Below are 21948 nucleotides of genomic sequence, written 5' to 3' on the forward strand. Positions count from 1 at the left end.
CAAAATGTCTTTTAAATGTTTTAATAGTCCCTGCCTCAAAACTACCTCCTCTGGCAGCTTGTTCCATTCCCCCACCACCCTCTGTCACAGTCGATCACGAACAAGGCTTCTCTCCACGGTACTGGGTCCAATATTAAACCTTCCACCAGCAGCACAGAAACAAATCAGCTGCCCATCCATCTCTGATGTTTGAGTAAGCCATGTCTGGAAATTCCCCTTTCCTCCTCCCCTGTTCCCTAATTCCCATAGAATCCAGCCCCACCAACAACTAGGGCCAATATTCAGAGCCCACCCAACCAACCAAAGCAACACCTTTGGGATGTGGGAGGAAATGGGAGCATCTGCAGGAAACTTACGCAGTCACAGGGAGAACGTGCAAACTTCACAGAGACAGCACCCAAAGTTAGGATTGAACCTGGATCTCTGTGGCTGTGAAGTTGTAACTTCAATGCTGTAAGGAGCTTTGGGACATCCGGAGGAGGGGAAAGGCGCCAGCTAAAGGCAAGGCTGTTGGTGTTGGCCTTGCCCTGCTGCGTGAAGATCGTATCACCATGGCCACACCGTCAGGCCCACTTCCTGCCATTGTGTCGCACATTCCTTTCCAATTAAACCATTCCTGCGATAAAGGTTCCAGATTTAAAGCAGCATTGCCACAAGATGCTGGAGTAACTCAGCAGCTCAGGGGAACATGGATAGATAATGTGTCAGGCTCGGGCTGTTTTGATAATGTGACTCCAATACTGAGTGTTAATCAAGGATCGTGTTAAATAGAACGAGGCCTTGCATCTTCTCTCAGGCAAGACCAAAGTTGGACCCTTGAAGACTGAAAAGGGTGAATTATTATGGGGAACAAGGAAATGGCAGATGAGTTGAACAGGATCCGTCTTCACTAAGGAAGACACAAACAATCTTCCTGATGAACCAGTGGCCAGAGGATCTGTGGTGACTGAGGAACTGAAGGAAATCCACATTAGGCAGGTAATGGTATTGGAGATGGGACTGAAGGTGGATAAATCCCCATGGCCTGATGTTCTGCATCCAAGGGAACTTAAGGGAGTGGCTCTAGAAATCTTGATGCATTGGTGATAATTTTCCAATGTTCTATAAATTCAGGATCAGTTCCTGTGGATTGGAGGGTAGCTAATGTTATCCCACTTTTTAAGAAAGACGGGAGAGAGAAAACAGGGAATTATGGACCAGTTAGCCTGACATCGGTGGTGGGGAAGATGCTGGAGTCAATTATAAACGATGAAATAGCGACACGTTTGGATGGCAGTACAGGGCCTGTCACACTTTGCGATTTTTGTCGGCGAGATGCGAGCGTCAGTGACTGGCGCCAGTAAAACCATCAAGTTGTACAACATACACGCTGACGTAAGCTGTCCTGCGTGTGTGGCCCGGTTAGGGTTAGGGTTAGGGACCACAGATGGGCTGTAAAATATTCTTCCTTTAATGCATGGATTTTAAACATTAATATACTAAAATTAATACAATAAAATCAATTGTGCAAATGAAAAGATGTCTGAGTCGTTCAGTTTTATTTTCAGATGTATTGGTCTATGCTACGAGGATGCAGGGTGACTTGGACAGGTTGGGTGGGCATGTCCATCCACCCGTCCATCATCCCCCTCCCTTTGTCCTCTTCCATTCATTTAACTCCTCCTCTTCTCTCCTTATGGACAATTGACAATAGGTGCAGGAGGAGGCAATTCGAGCCAGCACCGCCATTCAATGTGATCATGGCTGATCATCCACAATCAGTGCCCCGTTCCTGCCTTCTCCCCATATCCACTATCTTTTAGCCCTATCAAGCTCTTGAAAGTATCCAGATATATAGAGCAACGTTCTGCACTCATGACCATTGCACAGATTTTCCTAATAAAATTCCTGATGTTGCAGTGACGGGAGTTTGGAAAGTTCTGCTGGGTGAACTGACTCACACACTGAGTCAGAGAGCCAGCAGCTCCAACTAATCCTTGCCAAAATCTCTCAGCCTTCAGCTGTGACATTACAGAGCAGCCTGAGTGAATGCCTCCAAATTCTGTGGTCTCAGGGCGGGAGGAAGTAGCAGGCAGTTACTGTACGTACACCAAATATACTAGAGGATCGTTGCTGTACGCATTGAAAGCACAAGTCGATCCCTGGCAATAAAACTCAGGCTGCTCTCCACTGGACAGGATTCAATATCACAGCCAGGCAAGAGATACTCTTGACTAAACTCCAGGGACCCATGAGCCAGAGTCCCAGGCAGAATGCACTGCACTAGAAGACAAACATTCACATTTATTGTCACATACACCAGTTAAGATGCAGTGATATTTGAGTTGCCATGCAGTCATACAATTAAACAAACTTAACATAAACATCCACCAGTGATGGAAGGCAATAAAGATCAGTAGTCTTCCTCCCTTTGTTCACCCATGATTGGGGCCTTAACCCTAAGGACTCAAAGTGGTGGAGTGTTTTAAAGTGTGTTTTTCAAGTCTCTCTGTGTGTCTTGTGTGGGGTGTTTGGGGGGTGGGGGGGGGGGGTGAGAGGGGGTGTGTGGGGGGTGAGGGGTAAGGGGGTGGTGTGTGGGGGTGAGGGGTGAGGGGGGGGTGTGAGGGGGGGGGGGGGGTGTGTGAGGGGGGTTAAGGGGGGTGTGGGTGAGAGGGTGTGTGGGGGGTGGGGGGGGAAACCGCTTTGGTCGCCTCCCCCGTGGCCTAACAGCGAGGATCGGCGTGGCCTTTCCCGGAGACGCGCCCGGGGCTTCAGCGGCGGGCGCAGCGTGGACTCTCGGCGTGGAGCGGGCGAGGGTTGAGGTCCCGACTACGGGGGAAAATGGAGGAGGACTGGCCAATTTTTGTGCCTTCCACCATAGTGATGAATGCTGTGGTGGATGTTTGTGTTAAATTTTTATTGTGTTTGTGTGTTCTTTATCATTGTACCGCTGCTGGCAAATTTATTTCACTTGCACTTTATGTGCAATGTGACGAATAAAACCGTATTGTATTGTAACTCAGCGGGTCAGGCAGCATCTGTGGAGAACATGGAGAGGTGACTTGATACCAAGACTATGTCTTACCTACCTGTGTGTAATCCATATTCCTCCATTTCCTGCATATCTATATCCTTGATGGAAAAACTCTTAGATGCCACTATTTTATATCTGCCTTCACCACCACCCCTGGCAGCAAGTCTCAGACACCCACCACCCTTTGTGTAAAAATACTTGCCCCGAACATCACCTTTAAACTTTACCTCTTTCACCTAAAGCTATGACCTCGCGTCTTTGATTTTTCCATCTTGGGAATAAGGTTATGACTGTTTACCCTATCCGTATCTCATAATTTTATATGCTTCTATCAGGAGTATAGAGTATGGGGATTTACCTAATTCTACCTGCAATATCCCTTTAAATCTTTCCTACCTCGTACATAGGTAATGCAACACCTAGTCTTCAAAAATATATCACATAGCATCCAAAGGGTCCGGACCTTGAACCATTTCCCTCCATAGATGCTGCCTGACCCGCTGAGTTCCTTCAGCATAGAAACAAGGCACTGCAGATGCTGGTTAATACACAAAAGGGCACAATGGGCTGCAATAAAAGTGGGCCAGGCAGCATCTCTGGAGCATTGATGGGTGACGTTTCGAGTTGATTTTCTCGTTCCTTCAGTGGCCTGTTTTTAGCTCAGCATTTCAGCATCTGCGGCCTCTTGTGTCTCCATTTGGTAAATACTTCTCTCTGTCTAAAAGGTAAAGCAATCAATTGCAATGTTATTACAACATTTAGCAATCACCTAAGGACATTTAAAGATGTGATTCTGTGCTTGGTGAAAGGGGAAGATGCAAGGACCAGCTCAGCGGGACGGGCATCATCTCTGGAGAGAAGGAATGGGTGACGTTTCGGGCCGAGACCCTTCTTCAGACCAGTGAAGAAGGTCTGAAGGGGCCTCGACCCAAAATGTCACCCATTCCTTCTCTCCAGAGATGCTGCCCGTCCCGCTGAGTTACTCGGTTTAAACCAGCATCTGCAGTTCCTTCCTACTACACATGGTGTAAGCACAATCTGACGGAGGCAAAGAGGTTAGACAGATAGAGATAGAAGTAAAGAGGTTTTGGGGAGTTTCCTGTGCACAAACTCACTGCCCTGCAGTGCAGTACAACTGTGGCTTTGCATCAGAAGTACATTATTGTACAACTGTGGCTTTGCATCAGAAGTACATTATTGTACAACTGTGGCTTCGCATCAGAAGTACATTATTGTACAACTGTGGCTGCATCAGAAGTACATTGTTGTACAACTGTGGCTTTGCATCAGAAGTACATTATTGTACAACTGTGGCTTCGCATCAGAAGTACATTATTGTAAGGCGCATTGGGACCAAAGATTATAGAGCAGAGCAAGATGCGCCACTCTGCGAAAAAAGTGTAGTTCCGTGCAACCCCCCGATAACTGTGGAGTCTGTCCCCGCTACTATACCCGAAGAAGGGTTTCGGCCCGAAATGTTGTCTATTTCCTTCGCTCCATAGATGTTGCTGCACCCGGCATAAACAAATGGCGGCCGTGACGTTCCGTTCCGTACTACACGTCAGTCCATTGGATTTGGGAGGAGTGGTCTATCTTGCTCTGCTCTATAATCTGTGATTGGGACCAAAGATCCTATAGCGGAGCTATAACCCTAACCAAAGATCCTATAGCTATAGGATCTTTGACCCTAATCCTATAGCTCCTCTATAATCTTTGATTGTGACTTTGTGGTCTCGTTGGTACCAAGCTGCGTCGGGCCGTGGCCGGCAGGGGGCGGGTGGGAGGGAGGTTGAGGGCGGCGCCCGCACTACAGGGCAAGATGGCCGACTCTCACGCAAACGCGTAGTTACGGTCATGCGCAGATTCACGGGTGATTATAGGCGCCATTTTAGCAACCAGCCTCCGCCATCTTGCTTCCGGCCAAGGATCCGAGCTTTCCTTCCGCCTCCGCTCCCATATCTTCGCTTTGATATTTAACTGGGGCGGGGAGAAGGAGGTGTACGGCCCGGGGTGAGGGGGAGGGTGGGGGGGGTTGCGGCCCGGGGCAGCGGGGGAGGGGCATAGAGGGGCAGAGGGGCATAGGAGGGGGGGGGGGGGGGTAGTGTGGGGGGGGGCGTGGGGGGGTGGGGGGAGGGGGGGGGGGGGGGGGGGGGGGGGGGGGAAGAGTTGAGGGGTGGGATAGGGCCTAGTGTGTGTGAAGTTGCGGAGAGGTTTACAATGTTTCTTATTTAATGTCCCTTGTCTAGTCTGAAATAAAGTTCATCATTGGATGTAAAAATCAGAATAAATATAATTGTGTGTGTTATATGATTATATGCATTTATATCACATTCATGTATGTGTGTTTATCAACATTTTATTCTTTAACAAGAATTAACTGAAGTATGAACTAACAGAATTATAAATCTAACCCTATATCACGGACAAAAACTATTCCCTCGCAATGTCAATTACCCTTCGAGTCGGGTCGGTTCCGGTTACTAAAATGGGCGGAGAAATTGCCCAGTATCCCCTCCGTAGCTACTACACGTCAGCCCATTGCATTTCGCAGGAGTGGCCTATCTTGCTGCGCTATAGGATCTTTGCTGCAGGGGGCGCTGCCCTGGGAGGTTCCGCCGCCGGAAGAAGCGAATGTGCGGCCCGCCCTCGCCCTCGCCCTCTGTGTAATGGCGGCGGCCGCAGCATCACCGGGCCCCAGCGCCTCCACACCGGGCCCCAGCGCCTCCACACCGGGCCCCAGCGCCCCTCCACACCGCGCCCCTACACCGGGCCCCAGCGCCCCTACACCGGGCCCCAGCGCCCCTACACCGGGCCCCAGCGCCCCTACACCGGGCCCCAGCGCCCCTACCCCGGGCCCCAGCGCCCCTACACCGGGCCCCAGCGCCCCTACACCGGGCCCCAGCGCCCCTCCAGCGCCTCCACACCGGGCCCGGGCCCCAGCGCCCCTACACCGGGCCCGGGCCCCAGCGCCCCTACACCGGGCCCCAGCGCCCCTACACCGGGCCCCAGCGCCTCCACACCGGGCCCCAGCGCCTCCACACCGGGCCCGGGCCCCAGCGCCCCTACACCGGGCCCCAGCGCCCCTACACCGGGCTCTGCCGCCCCGGGCCGCCGCAAACGGCTCAACAAGAACAAGAAGAAGAGTTGGAACAAGCACAGCGACGTGCGGGAGGTGGAGGAGTTCCTGGAGGACGTGCGGCTGCAGGAGCGCATCGTGGGGTGAGTGGAGCGGGGGATGTGGGGGGTTAGGAGGTCACCCGTACAGACACCCACAAACAACTCCCCCCCTCCTCCTCATGACAGATACCCAGAGACATCACCCCCCTCCCCGAGACTTCACTCCCCTCCTAAATCACCCCCTACCCACAGAGACCAAGATAGCTCCTCCCACAATCAGGCCAGGGAGGTTTGTCTACCTTCGCACGTGTCAGGACCTTCTGCACATTTTTGACTGTAACACTGACTGCTCTGAAGTGTTTACCCCGTCCCTCCATCCTCTTTTCTTCTCCACTGTAAAAAGGAGAAATACTCGTTGAGGACCATGCCCATCTCCTGTGGCTCCACACAGAGTTTACCTCTTTGATTCCTGAGGGGTCCCACTCTCACTGGTCACCCTTTATGAAATCTCTTGGGATTATCCTTAATGCTCTCTGCCAGAAATGTCGCCTGTCCCCCTATTTGCCCTCCTGATTTCCTTTTTTCGTTCCTGAAACTCCTCCTGGGGTACACTTGATCCCAGCGGCCTATACCTGCCCCATGCCTCCTCCTTGCTATTGATCAAAGCTTCATTTTCCCTCGTCATCCAGGCTTCCTTATGTTTACCTGTGCTGTCCTGAACACTTGTTGTGATTGCAGCACCTGATAAAGTGTTAGTATTTGTGTTGATGTGCAACTTCATGTCGAATAGTTTCACTGCAGGATGTAAACTGGTTCTAACTGCACTTACTCGGTTTCATAATGTCTGATGGAACTTTGTTTATTTTTAGGGGTCTCGTGTCTGAAAAGACAGATGACAGCCTGTACTTTGTTGACACAGGAGATGACAAGAAAGGTGAGAAACCTCTTTCTTCTGGGAGAAATGCACCAGAGTTTGTTCAAAGTCAAACATCTCCGTTCGCGAATCGGCCGCTTATTAATTGAGACCGCGGCTTCACTTTACCGCGAGTACCTATGTCCCGCGGTCGGAGCACTTTTTCCCGGTAAGTTTTCGCAGGCAGCTCCGAGATTAGCTGTTAAAGACTTATTACTCTACAACAAGCTGGCATTAGTGACAATGTTTAATTTACTGTGTTTTGGATACATATAGTTTAGGCCCTCAACTTCATGAATGAATGAAGTGAATGAATGAATGAAAGTGAATTAATGAATTAATTTAAAAGGGTGCAATTAAATTAATTAAACTCCATACAGATAGATTTTCATAAATTCAGACTTTAGATCTTACCTTTTAGTTAGAGTTGGTCCCTGGCTGTCTAAATCTTTGTGTTCCAGGACCTCAGCAGGGACTTTGCTTTCAAGGCTTTCTTGCACTTTAATCCACTTCACAGCACTTTCTTCAGCCTTTTTAATGCTTTTCCCACTAAATACAATTAACCTGCTGCAAGTTTCCACAACATTTATTCCACAGAACAACACATCGGAATCGCCAGTAAAACAGGCATCTGTGAAGCCCCCTCAGCCATGTTGTGTGCTAGCCTGAAACAGATTGGCCAACTGGCAGACAACTCAATGTCAAACGTGCTTTGATTGGACTAAAACATTCCCGAGATTTTTCCGGTTTTTCTCTAATTTAATAACAATGTGCAAGTCTTCTTCACATCGAGTTTCAGGGGTGATTTATATAATTTGTTTTACACAATATGTGAAAATTTCATGTAGTTTGGTAACTTGGGTCACGAAACTGCAGAATAAAGCTCCTCGGCCCACAGCCTAAAACTTTCCTTTTTCTCTGGGGGCTTCTTATTTTAAAAAAGTGCAAGGTGACTTCCCAACTTGTTTACTCAGTGGCCTGACTGATAAAATCAAGTGTGCTTTTTGCTGCCTTTGCAACTCTTTCACTTGTGTGCCTCTGTCAGGGAGCTGGATGCAGAGAAAGTGGATCCCAAAGCAGCTGCACGTCTTGCCCACCCCCTCTTAGACCTTTGACCTTTCCTACCCACTCCTGACCTAGAGCTCTCTGAAATGGCTCCATGAAGCTCCAAGTTGTCTAAGACCATGGAGTGGTTGAGGAAGGTTCACACTCCACAACCATAACAACGAGGGAAGGCATTAAATCCTGGCTTTCCCCTCAAAATGGGAATAAATGAATGGGAAAGAAAACTCGTAAATGTAGTGAGTAGATTTCAGCGAGTTAATGGGGTTATAACCTTGGGTAGCTGCTCTTGACAGAAGTTTTAAAGTTCTCTGTGTGCATGAACATTAACGCATTGTTTGTGTTTGATAGACCTGATCCACAATAAGGGAAAGTTGAAGCCTCTGTGGGTTGATCTCGTTCTACAATCAGATTCCAAAGTCGCAGTTCCCAAAGAGTGAGTATATTCCTCCAGTACTCAAGCAAACGTTCCCCTCTAATAAACCTAAACCGTTGCAAATGAAGTGACATAAAATGACTGTTGCTGTATGATTCTGGTATATGGTACTGATGGGGACAGGTCTGTTACTGTATACGTGTGTTATGCTACTGTGAAGTGCAGATATAAGGAGCAGGAGAAGAACATAGTGTTCCTTGCACCTGTTCCACCATTCAATAATGCAATGATATTGACCATCTTGTATGTTCCCATGTAGTCAAATACAGTAATCCCTCGTTACTACAGAACTCTTTAAAACTGTTTGGTTTATAGTCTTTTTAAGAACACAGGCTGTTAGTTGCACTGCGGAGGCCATTGAAATTGACATGGTGTTGGAATTTATGCTGTTAAAAAGAACTTTGTTCACTCAGCAGCTTAGTGTCTTTGGATGGAGAAATGGAGTTAACATTTTTGATCAATGTCCTTTCACCCTGAACTCTGGGCAAACAGTTGGTCCTGGGAATCTTACTTAGAACGGGAGAGGGTTTCCTGGCCCCAACGCCTCCTGTTTTATTCCCACTCTGGCCGTGGGAATCAGGAACAGGGTAGCAGTTATTGGTGTTCCCTGCGCTGGAGAAGGTGGTGCGGGCGTCCTTTGTGGGCGAACTCTGTGTGGTGAGGGAGGTCCCCACTGAGCTCTCAATGACGGGGCTCCGAGACTCTGTCAATGGGAGACTAACCCATACTCCGTTATAGCGGGCAATCGGCAATGACATCACTATCCCCACCCCTCCTCCCGGTCTGTTATATGAGGGTTTACTGTAATATGCAGTCCAAATATCAGTCTCTTGAATATATCCTGCAGGCTTTCAGTACCTAGCCACGTATAAATATAATAAACAGCTTGTCGGATATGGAGATATCTGGATTGTAGTTATATAAGAATAGTCATACAGCGCTGAAACAGGCCCTTCGGCCCATCTCATCCATGCCCCATCTAAGCTGGTCCAATTTGACTGGCTTTTGACCTGTCTCCCTTTAGACTGTCCTTCTCCATGTCCGTGTCCAAATGCTGTGGCTGAAGAATGGAGAAGGTCTGTCAGTGATTTGGAAATGTTGAGCATTGGGCTGGTTGTTCACGGGTTTTATTTCCAGCTCTGGACCTGCTCTAATCTTCACTTACACTTAATTATTATTAAACCCATCACAGTTTTTGTTTGGTGAACTGCTCTTTTTTTTCGTAATCGTCTGCTTTACATTTTTTTTTAATTAAGAGGTATTTTTTTTGTATATCCCATTTCTGTTAGTATTTTAGCACATCAGATACCCAACAGTCGGAAGCTAAGAAAGAAAGCGGATCAGGAGAAGCGTTTTGGGATTGTCCGTCGTAAAGAGAGGCTGCTTTATGCCAGACTGAAGAAACCTGCAGTGAAAACCAAGCCTGGAGCCAACAACAACCCCAGCCGAGGCTTCTACGACCTTTGGTCAAACACAAGTAAGCGACAGGTGTTGTACCTCACCTGTGAAGCTCCACCATCCTCTATCGCCAGGACAATGATTCTGATGCTGAGTTGGGTGGCATAAGGTCCAATGGTATGGCCATTACATTCTCCAATTCCCCTCTCCCCTCTGCCCCACCTGAACTTGCACCTTTTTTCTCCCCTTCCACCTACATTCCTTCCTCTAGCTTCACAATTTGCATCTCTTTCATTGTTATGTCTCACACCTGCTGTGTTTCCATCTTGGGCCTTTGTCCACCATCTGCCTATCAAACCCCCCCTCACCTGTATCAACCTATTATATGCCAACTTATCCCACCTCTCCTCTCTTTCACCTCCCAATCTGTCTGAAGAAAGGTCTTGACCTGAAACATCTCCCATCCATGTCCACCAGAAATGCTTCTTGACCAGTAGATCTTTTTTGGGGCCTCTTTTCCAAATCAATACTCTTCATGTTCAAACATTGTCCAGTTGTTCCTAGGGGGACCTGTACCGTTCGACTGTTTCTCTCCTCATCTTCTCTGGCATCGCCACCCAGCCATTCCTCCACCACCAAGACCTGCTGCCTCCATAAATCTGTCCTAGTGTTTAACACCACTGGGCCACAGAGGTTGGTGCTGGGTTGGAGAAAGGAATAAGGCTCGCAGTACAGGTCTTTTTACTTAGAATCATATAACCAACATGAAATACCAAAAAACTGTAAGCACTGGAAATCTAATTAAAGACAGAAACATTTATCAGGTGTGGCTGCATCTGTGCGAAGATAAATATAATCATTAATGTCAGTTGAAGATGACGTTTTTAATGTTTTTATTTTATAACTATCTTGACCTTTTCTCCAGCTATAGATGTTATCCTACCTGTTATTTACAGTATTCTGTTTTTTATCAGATCTGTAGGGTTTATTTTTGCTTTTTATAATCTTGGTTTGTGAATATATGTCCAGCCTTTGCCACCACTCTTGGTGTCAATCCACTGTTTTGCTTGTTTCTCTTAAGATCCCCTTGACCAAGAGCTTGAAGGCAAAGAGGAGTGGTTCCTGGAACAGACCAAGAGAAAAAGGCCAAAGGTAGGTGTGTGAGGATCGCAAAAGCAGTTTTAATTGAACACACATGGCAGTAGTGTCATAGAGTCATGGTCATAGAGTTATACAGCATGGACTCGGGCACATCTGAACACCTTGTCCATGCATATAGGCATTTTTATTCTGGGGTAGTGACTTGGTGCCTCTCAGTACGGCAAGATGTAAGGAGCAGATCATCTTCAATCAATGCAACGCAGCGGGTAGAGCCATTGCCTCAGCTCTAGAGGTGGAGGCCCTATTCTTCTGCTCCGTTTTCTGTCCCTGGTTTGCTGGCAGGCGATTGCATGGGGAAAGCAGAAGAATGCTGGAAGTATGGCTTTGCTGTGCATGCCTGTATGCAGAGCTACAGTTATCTTCAACCTGTTCTTTTTTTTTTTAGATTCCTTTATTGTCATTCAGACCTTTCGGTCTGAACGAAATTATGTTGCCTGCAGTCATACACAGAACCAATAAAAACAAAACATACAATAAACACAAATTAAACATCCACCACAGGGTGTTCCTGCAGGGTTGTGACAGGGGAGATACTCGAGGTGTTGTTTTCTCCAGATGTCTGTTACCATGACAGCCTCTGCTTGATGAGAGAAGAGGGACAGCAATGTTGTGACCATTTTTGTTTCTGGCACATTATCCTGGGAGTTTCAGCATTGAGATGAGACAAAAAAATAATTTAAAAACTCATTTCTCTCTGAACCTCCTAGATTTTCCATGCTTTCAGCTGCTAAGTCTTGTATTATTTCCCAACACTGTCTCTTGATCAACAGTAAAACACAGTGCTGGCGGAGCTCAGTGGGTTGGGCAGCATCTGTGGAGTGAATGGAGTGACTCTTTGGGTCAGGACCCTTCATTTGTTGATCTTTTCCCTCTAATGTAAGACCCATAAGGCAACCGTTTTTTACTGAGTTGTAGACTGTCATTTAAGCTGCATTTCTGTCTGTAGATCAATGTCCATGTATCTGATAATGCTTCTGTGAAGCATGGCAGCACATTTTGCAACGTTAAGTAAATGTATATTGTTTGTAAGTAGATAAATTAAATGGAGAATATTACACACTGAGGCAGGACAATATTCTAGCCTTGGTGTGAGTATTAAATCATCTATTATAAAGCCACAAGGCACGAAACAGGCCCTTCAGTCAGGCTTGCCCATGTTGACAAAGATGCTCCATCTGTGTTATTCTGTTAATCCCATAATCTAAACCTTTCCTATCCAGCTGTTGTGCAGTTTTCCAGATTTTCTGAAATGTGAAACCTGTTTTCACTTTGGGCATGAATAACTTTCAGAGGAAACAGATTTTAGTTTAGTTGCAATGAAGGATGCTTACGCCTTTACATTTCTTCTTTATGGTAAACAGCGCCCAATCAAACAGCAGCAGCAACCCTCACAAGTGTCAGCGATAGAAGTGATTGCCCCGGGCGGATCGTACAACCCCACATTTGAATCTCATCAGGTAAGGTGATGAAAGGTAGTGACCTCTCCTGGAAAAGCACTTTGCAGCTGCACAGACATCAGTGATATTTGCTGCCTGCCACCAATCCTCAAATGCAGAAGGCCTTTTGACCAATCATGCCTGATGGTCATTCAGTGAGTGTCAGTCGGTGATGGTCGGTCAGAGAGAGTCGGTCGGTCAGTGATGGTCAGTGATGCTTGCTGCCTGGCATCAATCCTCCAGATGGCCTTTTGACCAATCACACCTGATAGCTTTTTAACACCTTCCTGCCCTGTGAGCTTGTAATGAATCAGCTGAAGAGTCAACGTATTTTATCAAAGAACAGAAAACAACAATTATCCTGATAAATGCTTGTTGCTTTGCTTCATGTAAATAACCATATATCAGAATTAAATGCACTTGCATAGAGTTTAATGTTGGTAGTATTTTAATTGTAGTTTAGTTTAAAGATACAGCACGTAAACAGGCCCTTCAGCTCAGCTTCTATGTCGAACATCGATCTCCCATTCACACCAGATCTACGTTACCCCACTTTCTCAGCCACTCCCTACACACATGGGGCAATCTTACAGAGGGACAATTAACCTACAAACCTTTTGGATGTGGGAGGAAACCGGAGCTCCCTGAGAAAACTCACGTCACAGGGAGAGTGTACAAACTCCACACAGACAGCACCCGAGGTCAGGATCGAACCCGGGTCGCTGGTGCTGTGAGGCAGCCGCTCTATCAACTGCGCCACTGTGCCACCTTAATTATATTTGAAAGGATGTCTTGTTCACATAGGCTCTGCTCCTTGCTGCTCATGAAGTGGAAGTTAAGAAGCGGAGAATTGAGGAGAAAATTAATCGGCAGATATGCTTGCCGCCTGCAGCTGAACTTCCAACAAAGGTAAGCGTGGATGTTATGTTTCCTTTGCCCTTTTCTGACCATAGTTCCCTCTGGTCTCTGTGAGGTTATATCTCACATGGATGGATGGAATCAGCTCAGCCAGATGCCGATGTGTGTCTTCTCCTCTTTGATCTTCCGTGGCTGCTGCTGCTGCTGCTGCCTCCCACTGCTTGGACCTGATGTATGATCTGATCTAACGGGTTATGTCTGATGCACTTGCAGGAAACAGTCCTCCAGGAGTTGTGTCAGGGATTGCTGGAGGAGTCAGAAGGTGAGGAACAGGAGCCAGACACTCATCCCAGTGGCAACACAGAGGCAGCAGAAGGACCCGTGTGGAATGTTTTCTCTTGTGAGAAGAAAACTGAAAAGGATCGGAAAAGGGAAAAGATATTCAAAAGACAGGTGGGTGTTGTTATATTCCGGACGTGAGAATGAAGAACTAGGCTTACACACTGCTTGCCTGGATCATGAGAGAGAGATTTAGTACCCAGCATTCCCTGAACACCAACTCATTAACAGACACATGAATATGTATGAATATATTACAGGTGTGATGTAGACAGCAAGATAGAACACTCGACGAAAAAGATGTAGTACGGTCATGGGCAGATTCATGGGTAATTTTCGGCCCCATTTCCGTAACCAGCTTCCGTCTCCACAACAAAGATCCCGTAGCGGAGCAAAGATACTAGTGCGGAGACGGAAGCCGGTTACGGAAACATCCTTGGTAAAAATCTTCTCATTTTCAGTTTTATCATTTATTAACACAAACTGTTCCCCCGCAACGTTGATTACACTGCGGTTCGGGTCGGGTTGAGTTACTGAAATGGATGAAAAAAAGGCCCACGTTCCGCTCCGTTGCGTACTACACGTCAGCCCATTGCATTTAGAAGGAGTGGTCTATCTTGCTTTGCTACAGGATCTTTGGCAGACAGGAGCAAAGCCTCCAGTGACAAGGCTGCACTGTTGAGGTGTTGAAACTCGGGCCCATCTGCTGATCAGTAGGTGTTAAACTAAGCTAAACTAAATTTACCAACACTATTGTGAAGAGAAGTCAACTAAAATAAACATTTAATTGGTTGGATCAATAAATGGTGCGTTATTGGAGAAGTGACATGGGTAAGAAAGCATTTGGTGTGCGTGCTTTCATTGGTCAGGGCATTGAGTACAAGAGTCGGGATACCATGATGTAGCTTTATAGACTTTGGTCGGATTGCATTTGGAATATGAGTACCTGGAGCGCTGGGCTGGGGTTGGTGGTGGGGGGGGGGGGGGGGGGGTGTGTACCTGGAGCACTGGAGGGGGGGGGGGGGGGGGGGGGGGGTGGTGACCTGGGCGCTGGCTGTGCTGGGGTTGGGGGTGGAGCCAGATATGATAGTGGTCTTTACGAGACTTACACAGGTAGATGGATATGCAGGGAATGGAGGCATATAGATTATGTGCTGGCAGATGAGATTTGGTCTTTACATCATGTTCAGCATGGATATTGTGGGCTGAATGGCCTGTTCCTGTGCTGTGCTGTTCTATGTTAAATGAAGAACATAATGAAGGTCTAACAGGATTTGTCATTCATATGGGGCGCAGAATGTAAACAGGTCACATTGGATGCACCCAGAAAACCAGAATAATTTCCCTGCCTGATGATGAGAGACATCCTTGCGCACAAAGAATTCCCACGACTCCAGTCTGGGAATGTGAGGACAGCTCAGGGATTCCCAAGCTCTGCCGAGTGGGCAGCTGGGAACTGAGGGCAATGGGAGTAGCGGTGTCAGTACAGAGTCGTGCATCACACAATCAGGCCCACCATCCTACAACTGTTCTCGTTCCTCGTGCAGCAAACAGGAAAGGAGCAATTGTCCATCTCTTTTGTGTTTGGTCGCACTATAAACCACATATGATGGTCACTTGGTAATAAGATTACTAACATTATCTAACTGTATTATCGATTCTATATTTATGTGTGTGTGTGTTGTTTTCACGGGCCTGGTCAGTTGAAGCAACTAAGAACTTAATTGTTCTGTTGGTGGTACATAGGACAATTAAACACTCTCGACTCGCCCACACCAGCTGTCTGGAGGCTGTAACCCAGACATTCATCAATGGGATTTACAGAGGGTTGACACAGTTCATGAATATAGACTGGTCCTCATTTATTGGCCTTAATGCTGGCAGTTTGGATAAGATTAGTCTGATCTTTGACCGTGAATGCTAGTGGACTCTGATGGTTTACACCTACTGTTTCCTCTCCCTCGCCACCTTTCTCCAACTTTTACTGGTATGACAATTCATCAACTACTGCCTGTGTTAAGTTTCATTTGTCTGCAGAGAATCTCTTGCCCTGTAAGGGGACATGTAAGAGAAGGACAGAGAGCAGACAGCTTATTGTACTGCCATTGAAAGCCCATAGAGCTGTACTGCACAGACACAGGCCCTTCTGCCCATTTAGTCCATGCTGACCAAGTTGGCATAGTGGGCTAGTCCATAGTGGCCAAGTATTTGTCCCAGAACCCTATAATTCCTTCCTATTTGTATATCTGTCCAAATTGCTAATAAAAGTAATATTTACAGCTCGTACCAGATACAGATTACCCTCTGAGTGAAAAAGTTACACAGATTACCCTCTTAAATCTCTGCTCTCACCTTAAGCCTGTGTCGTGTGGTTTTAGTTTCTTCTACTCTGGGGAACAGATCTATTGGAAGCTGCCGTTGGTTCTGCCTCACTGCCCCTTCAGGCAGTGTGTCCCAGACCTCTGTTGCATGATGACTCCACCAGTCATTGTTCACAACTCTCATCAGTCCTTCTGTCAGTCACCATTCCGGACAACGTAGATCTTCCCAGATTTAGAATCCATTACCCTGAGAGGAAAAAGACCATCAATGTTAAGCAGCCTTTCAAATTTGCCTTGGGATTGTCCTGCCCGTGTTCACCATGTCTGTCTCCAACTGTGTGTCTTTTGTCATCTCATCTCAGGTTCTGAGGATAAGGGAGCAGAAGCAGGCACGGGAGAGGCAGCAGCAGCTGTTCCGCCTGCGATCCATCAAGGGGGAAGTGAGGCAACTGGAGCTGAGACGGGCAGAGAAGAAAGCCGAGCGCACAGAGAAACGGAAAGTAGAAGCCAGCAAGCCTCGCCGTCTGGGCCGCTTGAAGTGAGTGTTCCCGCATTGCCTCTGGGAGTGTCTGTGCCTACAGTGGAGTCTGATACAGCAAGGGATATCCACTGTTCTTTGCCTTAAATACACTTGGTGATGGAGCTTCCACTGTGATTTTACTAATTACACAGAACATTGAAAAGTACAGCACAGGAATAGGTCCGAATATGTGTCAAGACCAATTCTTATTTGCCTGCAAATAATCCCGGTCCATCCATTCCCTGCATTCCGTGTACCTATCCACGAGTCTTTTAAACACCACTATCATTTCTGCTTCCACCACCTCCGCCGGCACCTATTCCTGGCATTCACCATCCTCTGTGTAAAAAAAAACCACACGCACATCTTTGGCCTCCTTAAAACTATTGGTGAGTCACTTGAAACGGAGATGTATCGCGGTCATTGTAGACAAGCTGGACTATAAAAGTTGACTTTGTTTCTGGAAGCAGCTGAGGATAACGCAGCAAGCGTTGGGTTAGTCAGTATCACCTGTGCAGACGGGTCCTCGAGTCTTGGCTTCTGTGTTGCTGCAAATGCTGGAGACTCTGCAACTAACAGTAAAGTTTTCTGCATTATGCAGGGAAAGAACAGACAAAGTTCCCAGAACCTAACGTGGAACAATAACTGGAATTGTTCCTGTTTAATGAAGCATGTAGCACATGTTGAGAGGAAGTGAGGGATATCTGAGTCTCTGGTCACTCATCTGTTTCGATATAGCAGCTCTGCTACTTTGTCGAGTGCATCATCACTGTTGTTGATGGTGACGAGGCAACTGGGTGTAGGGATTGGTCCTACAGCATTTTAACAGTGTGTAAGGGCATCATGTTTGGAACAAACATAGTGGGCTGAAGGTCCCGTTCCTGTGCTGTACTGTTTAATGTTCTATGTTCTCATTCAGGCTGGAGTGTTACACCTGCACCTGTTCACACTGAATGTTGCCCATTCTGTTTGTGCTCTCAGTGTCGCCTTGTTTTTATTCGGGTTTGCAGTAGATGTAGTTAGTGTGTTTGCATTAGGGTTAGGGTTAAGGCTTGTGGGTCTGCTGACTGGGAGTGCTTACTGTCCTGTCTAGGTACCAGGACCCTGACCTTGATGTCAAGCTCAGCGACGAGCTCGCTGGATCACTGCGGGCATTGAAGGTTGGTATTGCTGCATCTTCTCCACAGTTTGCTGCACTGTCCCTTTTTATTCTACTCCCCTGTTTTATATTCTTCCCTCCTCCACCCCCCCCACCATGACATCTCCTTCCATCCCATCTCTCCCTCCTCCTACATACATCCAGCCTCTTTACCCCCTCCATTTCCCACTCCCTGCATGGGGCAATAGTGGCTTCTGTCCCGAGGACAGTGTTGGAACAACGTCAGCTGTTGTGTCACTCTCGTACCTCTGACTATTCCTCCCATCCATACTTTCCCACCCCACTGAGTGTTCCCAGGGACGGGATTGTCCACGCCTGCCCCATGATGAGAGCCATCCTTGCGCACAAAGTATTCCCGGCTGTTGCTGGGAATGTGAAGAAAGCTCAGGGTTTCCCAGGCACTGCCCAGTGGGCTAAGCTCTGGGAACTGAGGACAGGCGTGACATCCCGAGCTTCCCTTTCCATTCCTAACTCAAGGGCAATGCCCTGGCTTTTCAGTTTCTGTTTGTTATTGTCACGTGTACTGGGTACGGTGAAAAGCTTTGTTTTGCTGCTATTCAAATATACCATGGACTCGAGGAACTGCAGATGCTGGTTTAAAACAAAACACGCAAAGGGGTGGAGTAACTCAGCAGGCCAGGCAGCATCTTTAGGGAACGTGGCTAGAAACAGGGTCCCGACTCGAAACGGCATCTATCCATGTTCCCCAGAGATGCTGACTGACTCGCTAAGTTACTCTAGCATTTCATCTTTTTTAGATATGCCATGCCATAGCACAATATACCATACTATCGTTTATATTTAACAATTTTTATCAGGATGTACCACATCCAGAACCTTGCTTTTGTTATTGAAGTAACTGAATGTAAATGTCTGCAGTTCCCAGAGAGACAGACGTAGGTTGGATTGCAGCGCTGCTAATGTTCACCTCGAATGCTTCTGATCTGTTGTGTGACTCTTGCTTTGACAGCCAGAGGGCAGCATTCTTGCTGATCGCTTTAAGAGCTTACAGAAGAGGAATCTGATCGAACCTCGTCAAAGAGCAAAGTAAGTGGGTGTGTGGAACAAACTGCTGGAGGAGGTAGTTGAGGCAGGTACTATTGTAACGTTTAAGAAACATTTAGACAGGTACATGGATAGGATATGTTTGGAGGGATCTGGGCCAAATGCAGGCAGGTGGGACTAGTGTAGGTGGGACTTGTTGGTGGGTGTGAACAAGTTGGGCCAAATGACCTGTTTTCACGCTGTATGTCGTTTGTGTGGCCGTTTTAATGTGACACTCCCAGCCCAGCTCCCCTTTGACTAACAGGCCTTTTATATTTGTAATCAGTAACAGAGTAATAATGGATCCTCTGCCCACATTGTTATGCACCATTTGAAGTTCTGGAACAAAATAGGCAATGATATTCTCCATCTTTACTACACATGGCTTGGACTCTTACAAAGAGCTGAGTTCAACAATGCCCTTTGCAATCTTGGGGAGTCCCAAACTGCGATATAAACAAAGAAACAGGTTTGATATGTGATCAGCGTTATAATGGAAACGACATAACAAGATTGCATTAACTACAACGAGACAGAATAAATATTGTAGTGACGTTAATTAATCGACAGGTGTTGACCCACGGGGGAAAAAATAATGAATGGTTACCTTTGAATTATGTAATTGGTCTTTCTGTAGACGATAGGATTGGAGGGATATGGACCAAATTGGATTAGTAGGTGTGGACAAGTTAGGCCAAAGGGCCTGTTTCCATGCTGTATGAGTCTTATGGCAGATGCGGCCTGGTTTTGCTGCTTGATTAGTAAATAGCTTTGCCTGCTTTGATGAGCTCTTGGCAACACCCATTCCTGACTTTTCTTTCCTAGATTCAAGAGGAAGCACAAGCTAAAATACGTTGAGAAAAGGGCGTTCCGAGAAGTCACGTAAGTCTACCATCGTCTGTCCCACAGCAGAGGCCAGTATTAATGTGAGCTCAGTAGCCCAGCGTAACTTAACTCGGCACTTCCTCATTCAAGTGTGAAGCTTGTGATTATTTTGTCCGGTATTTGTGGGGAATTGCGAGCTGTGGGTGAAGTGTTTGTGAGACAGACACGGCTTGAAATTATTTAAGATTCAGCATTGATCACAGTTTAGTAATGGGCCTGTGTACTAATCCTCTGCCTCATGTACACATTGCAGTTGCTGCCTCCAGCCTTACACCATCACCCCAACCCAACTCTACTGGTCTATCTTAACAAACACGTCACACACCGTTCATTCTGAAGAAGAGTCCAGACCGAAACGTCACCTATCCATGTTCTCCACAGATGCTGCCTGACCTGTTGAGTTACTCCAGCACTCTGTGAAACGTCACCTATCCATGTTCTCCACAGATGCTGCCTGACCCGCTGAGTTACTCCAGAGCTTTGTGTTTACCCACCATTTCACATCCTGATTCCGCTTTCAAAGAACAAACTACAATGTGCCAGAGTAATTTGGCAGGTCAGTCAGCATCGTAGTGAATGGATGGGCGATGTTTTGGGTTGGGACCCTTCTTCAGACAAGTACCACGGTAACAACTGCTGCTTTGTACTGTGTGTTGGAATAAGCCCCTCGAGTTTGCTCCACATTTAGTAAGATCATTCCTGATTGACTTGTAACCTGAATACCACATCCCTGCCTGCTGTCTGTAACTGCCTGTGAAGAAGTGTTGCAGTATGTGTGTGTGTGTGTCTGTGTGTCTGTGTGTCTCTCTCTCTCTCACTCTCTCTCTGCCCAGCTCTCTGGTTTTCCCCCCTCCCCTCCAGTTTAATTTATCTGGAACTATGTGGCGCTCCGGACATCTGGAACAACTTACAATCATTTTCCATTTAATCTGGAAATTTCTGGCAAGGGCCCTCTGGCAGCAAATCCCAGTGCCTCCTGCATTCACAACTGTGTCCTTGCTCCTACCTCCAATCTCCTTACCTTGCTTTAACCTTTCCCACTGCATTATCTCCTTCTCCCTCTCTCCCTCCTAAGTGAAATATTACTCATCCACTTTGCCCCATCCCCACTCAGCCTGTCCTTGCGATGGGACAAGGGGATGTAACTGCTGCCCCATTCAGTTTTAATTATAGTCACTACCCTGACTGATGAATGGATAGGAATGCAGCAGAAAGCTTCTTGGCCACTCTGTCTACATGTGACATCACTTTCAGGGAACTATGTACAACCTCTTCCCCTCCAACCTTACCCCTTCCCTCTGTTTTGAGATTTTTATTTCCTGCCATTTTAATGAATTTCCATACTTTTCCCCAGGAAAAATCCCTCGCTCAATTTTGTCTTTGCACAATCTATGTTTCTCAGCTCTCTCTTCCTCTTCAAACCAAGCTGCCCCGATCATCCCCACTTGATTAGATATCACCATTTGTCATCAATCCTGCTGAGCTGGTGATGAGTGAAGGGGAACTTGATGCGTTATGTGTATGAATGTGATTCTTGTACAAGCCTCAACTCCACTCTGTATTACTTTACTCTTCCAGCAGAATCAAATTCATTTCAAAATGGAAGAAAACCAGATTGATATTATCTGTATTTAAATACATTTGGTGCTGGTCAAAATAGAAAACCTTTACGTCTAAGCTCCCAGCTCGGAAGATTCCACTTATTTATCTGACATAAGAGGACAGCTCAATTGCCTGAGCATTAGTTATCCCCGCAAATTGCTGTTGCACCTCACAGCTGTCTGTAGCTAATGATCTGTCTGAGGAGTGAAAGCCCTTGTCTCTGTCACAAAGACTTTGAATGCTTTGATTCTAATGGTTTAACAATGCACGTGATGCTCTTGCTTCAGCCCTGGTTAATCCCATCGCTGCTGTCAGGACAGTGGGAAGAGGGTGATATTTGTCACTGCTACTGTCTACATGTAAAACACTTACACCAAAGATCCTATAGAAAGCAAGATAGACCACTCCTTCTAAATGCAATGGGCTGACGTGTAGTACGGAGCGGAACGTGGGCCTTTTTTTCATCCATTTCAGTAACCCGACCCGACTCGCAGTGTAATCAACGTTGTGGGGGAACAGTTTGTGTTAATAAATTATAATTCTGAAAATGAGGAGAATATTTTCCCCAAATAACTAATTTTTACGAGGATGTTTCCGTAACCGGCTTCCGTCTCCGCACTAGTATCCTACGGGACCTTTGGTGCGGAGACGGAAGCCGCTTTCGTAAATGGGGCCGAAAATTAC

At 46.9% G+C, this 21948-nt stretch overlaps 1 protein-coding gene across 1 annotated transcript; it reads left to right on the top strand.

The window, feature by feature from the left end:
* The first annotated feature begins 5651 nt into the window (after positions 1-5651).
* Positions 5652-19663, top strand: nop53 (NOP53 ribosome biogenesis factor). The gene is made up of 13 exons (XM_055663545.1): positions 5652-5761; positions 5968-6232; positions 7000-7064; positions 8457-8541; positions 9831-10018; positions 11021-11091; positions 12462-12557; positions 13341-13445; positions 13668-13847; positions 16417-16592; positions 17668-17734; positions 18704-18780; positions 19603-19663. Exons 1-13 carry the CDS (start codon positions 5680-5682, stop codon positions 19661-19663), a joined length of 1518 nt encoding a protein of 505 aa, XP_055519520.1. The 5' UTR covers positions 5652-5679.
* The last annotated feature ends 2285 nt before the right edge of the window (positions 19664-21948 follow it).

Source organism: Leucoraja erinacea, chromosome 38 (assembly GCF_028641065.1).
Source record: "Leucoraja erinacea ecotype New England chromosome 38, Leri_hhj_1, whole genome shotgun sequence".
Lineage (NCBI taxonomy): Eukaryota > Metazoa > Chordata > Chondrichthyes > Rajiformes > Rajidae > Leucoraja > Leucoraja erinaceus.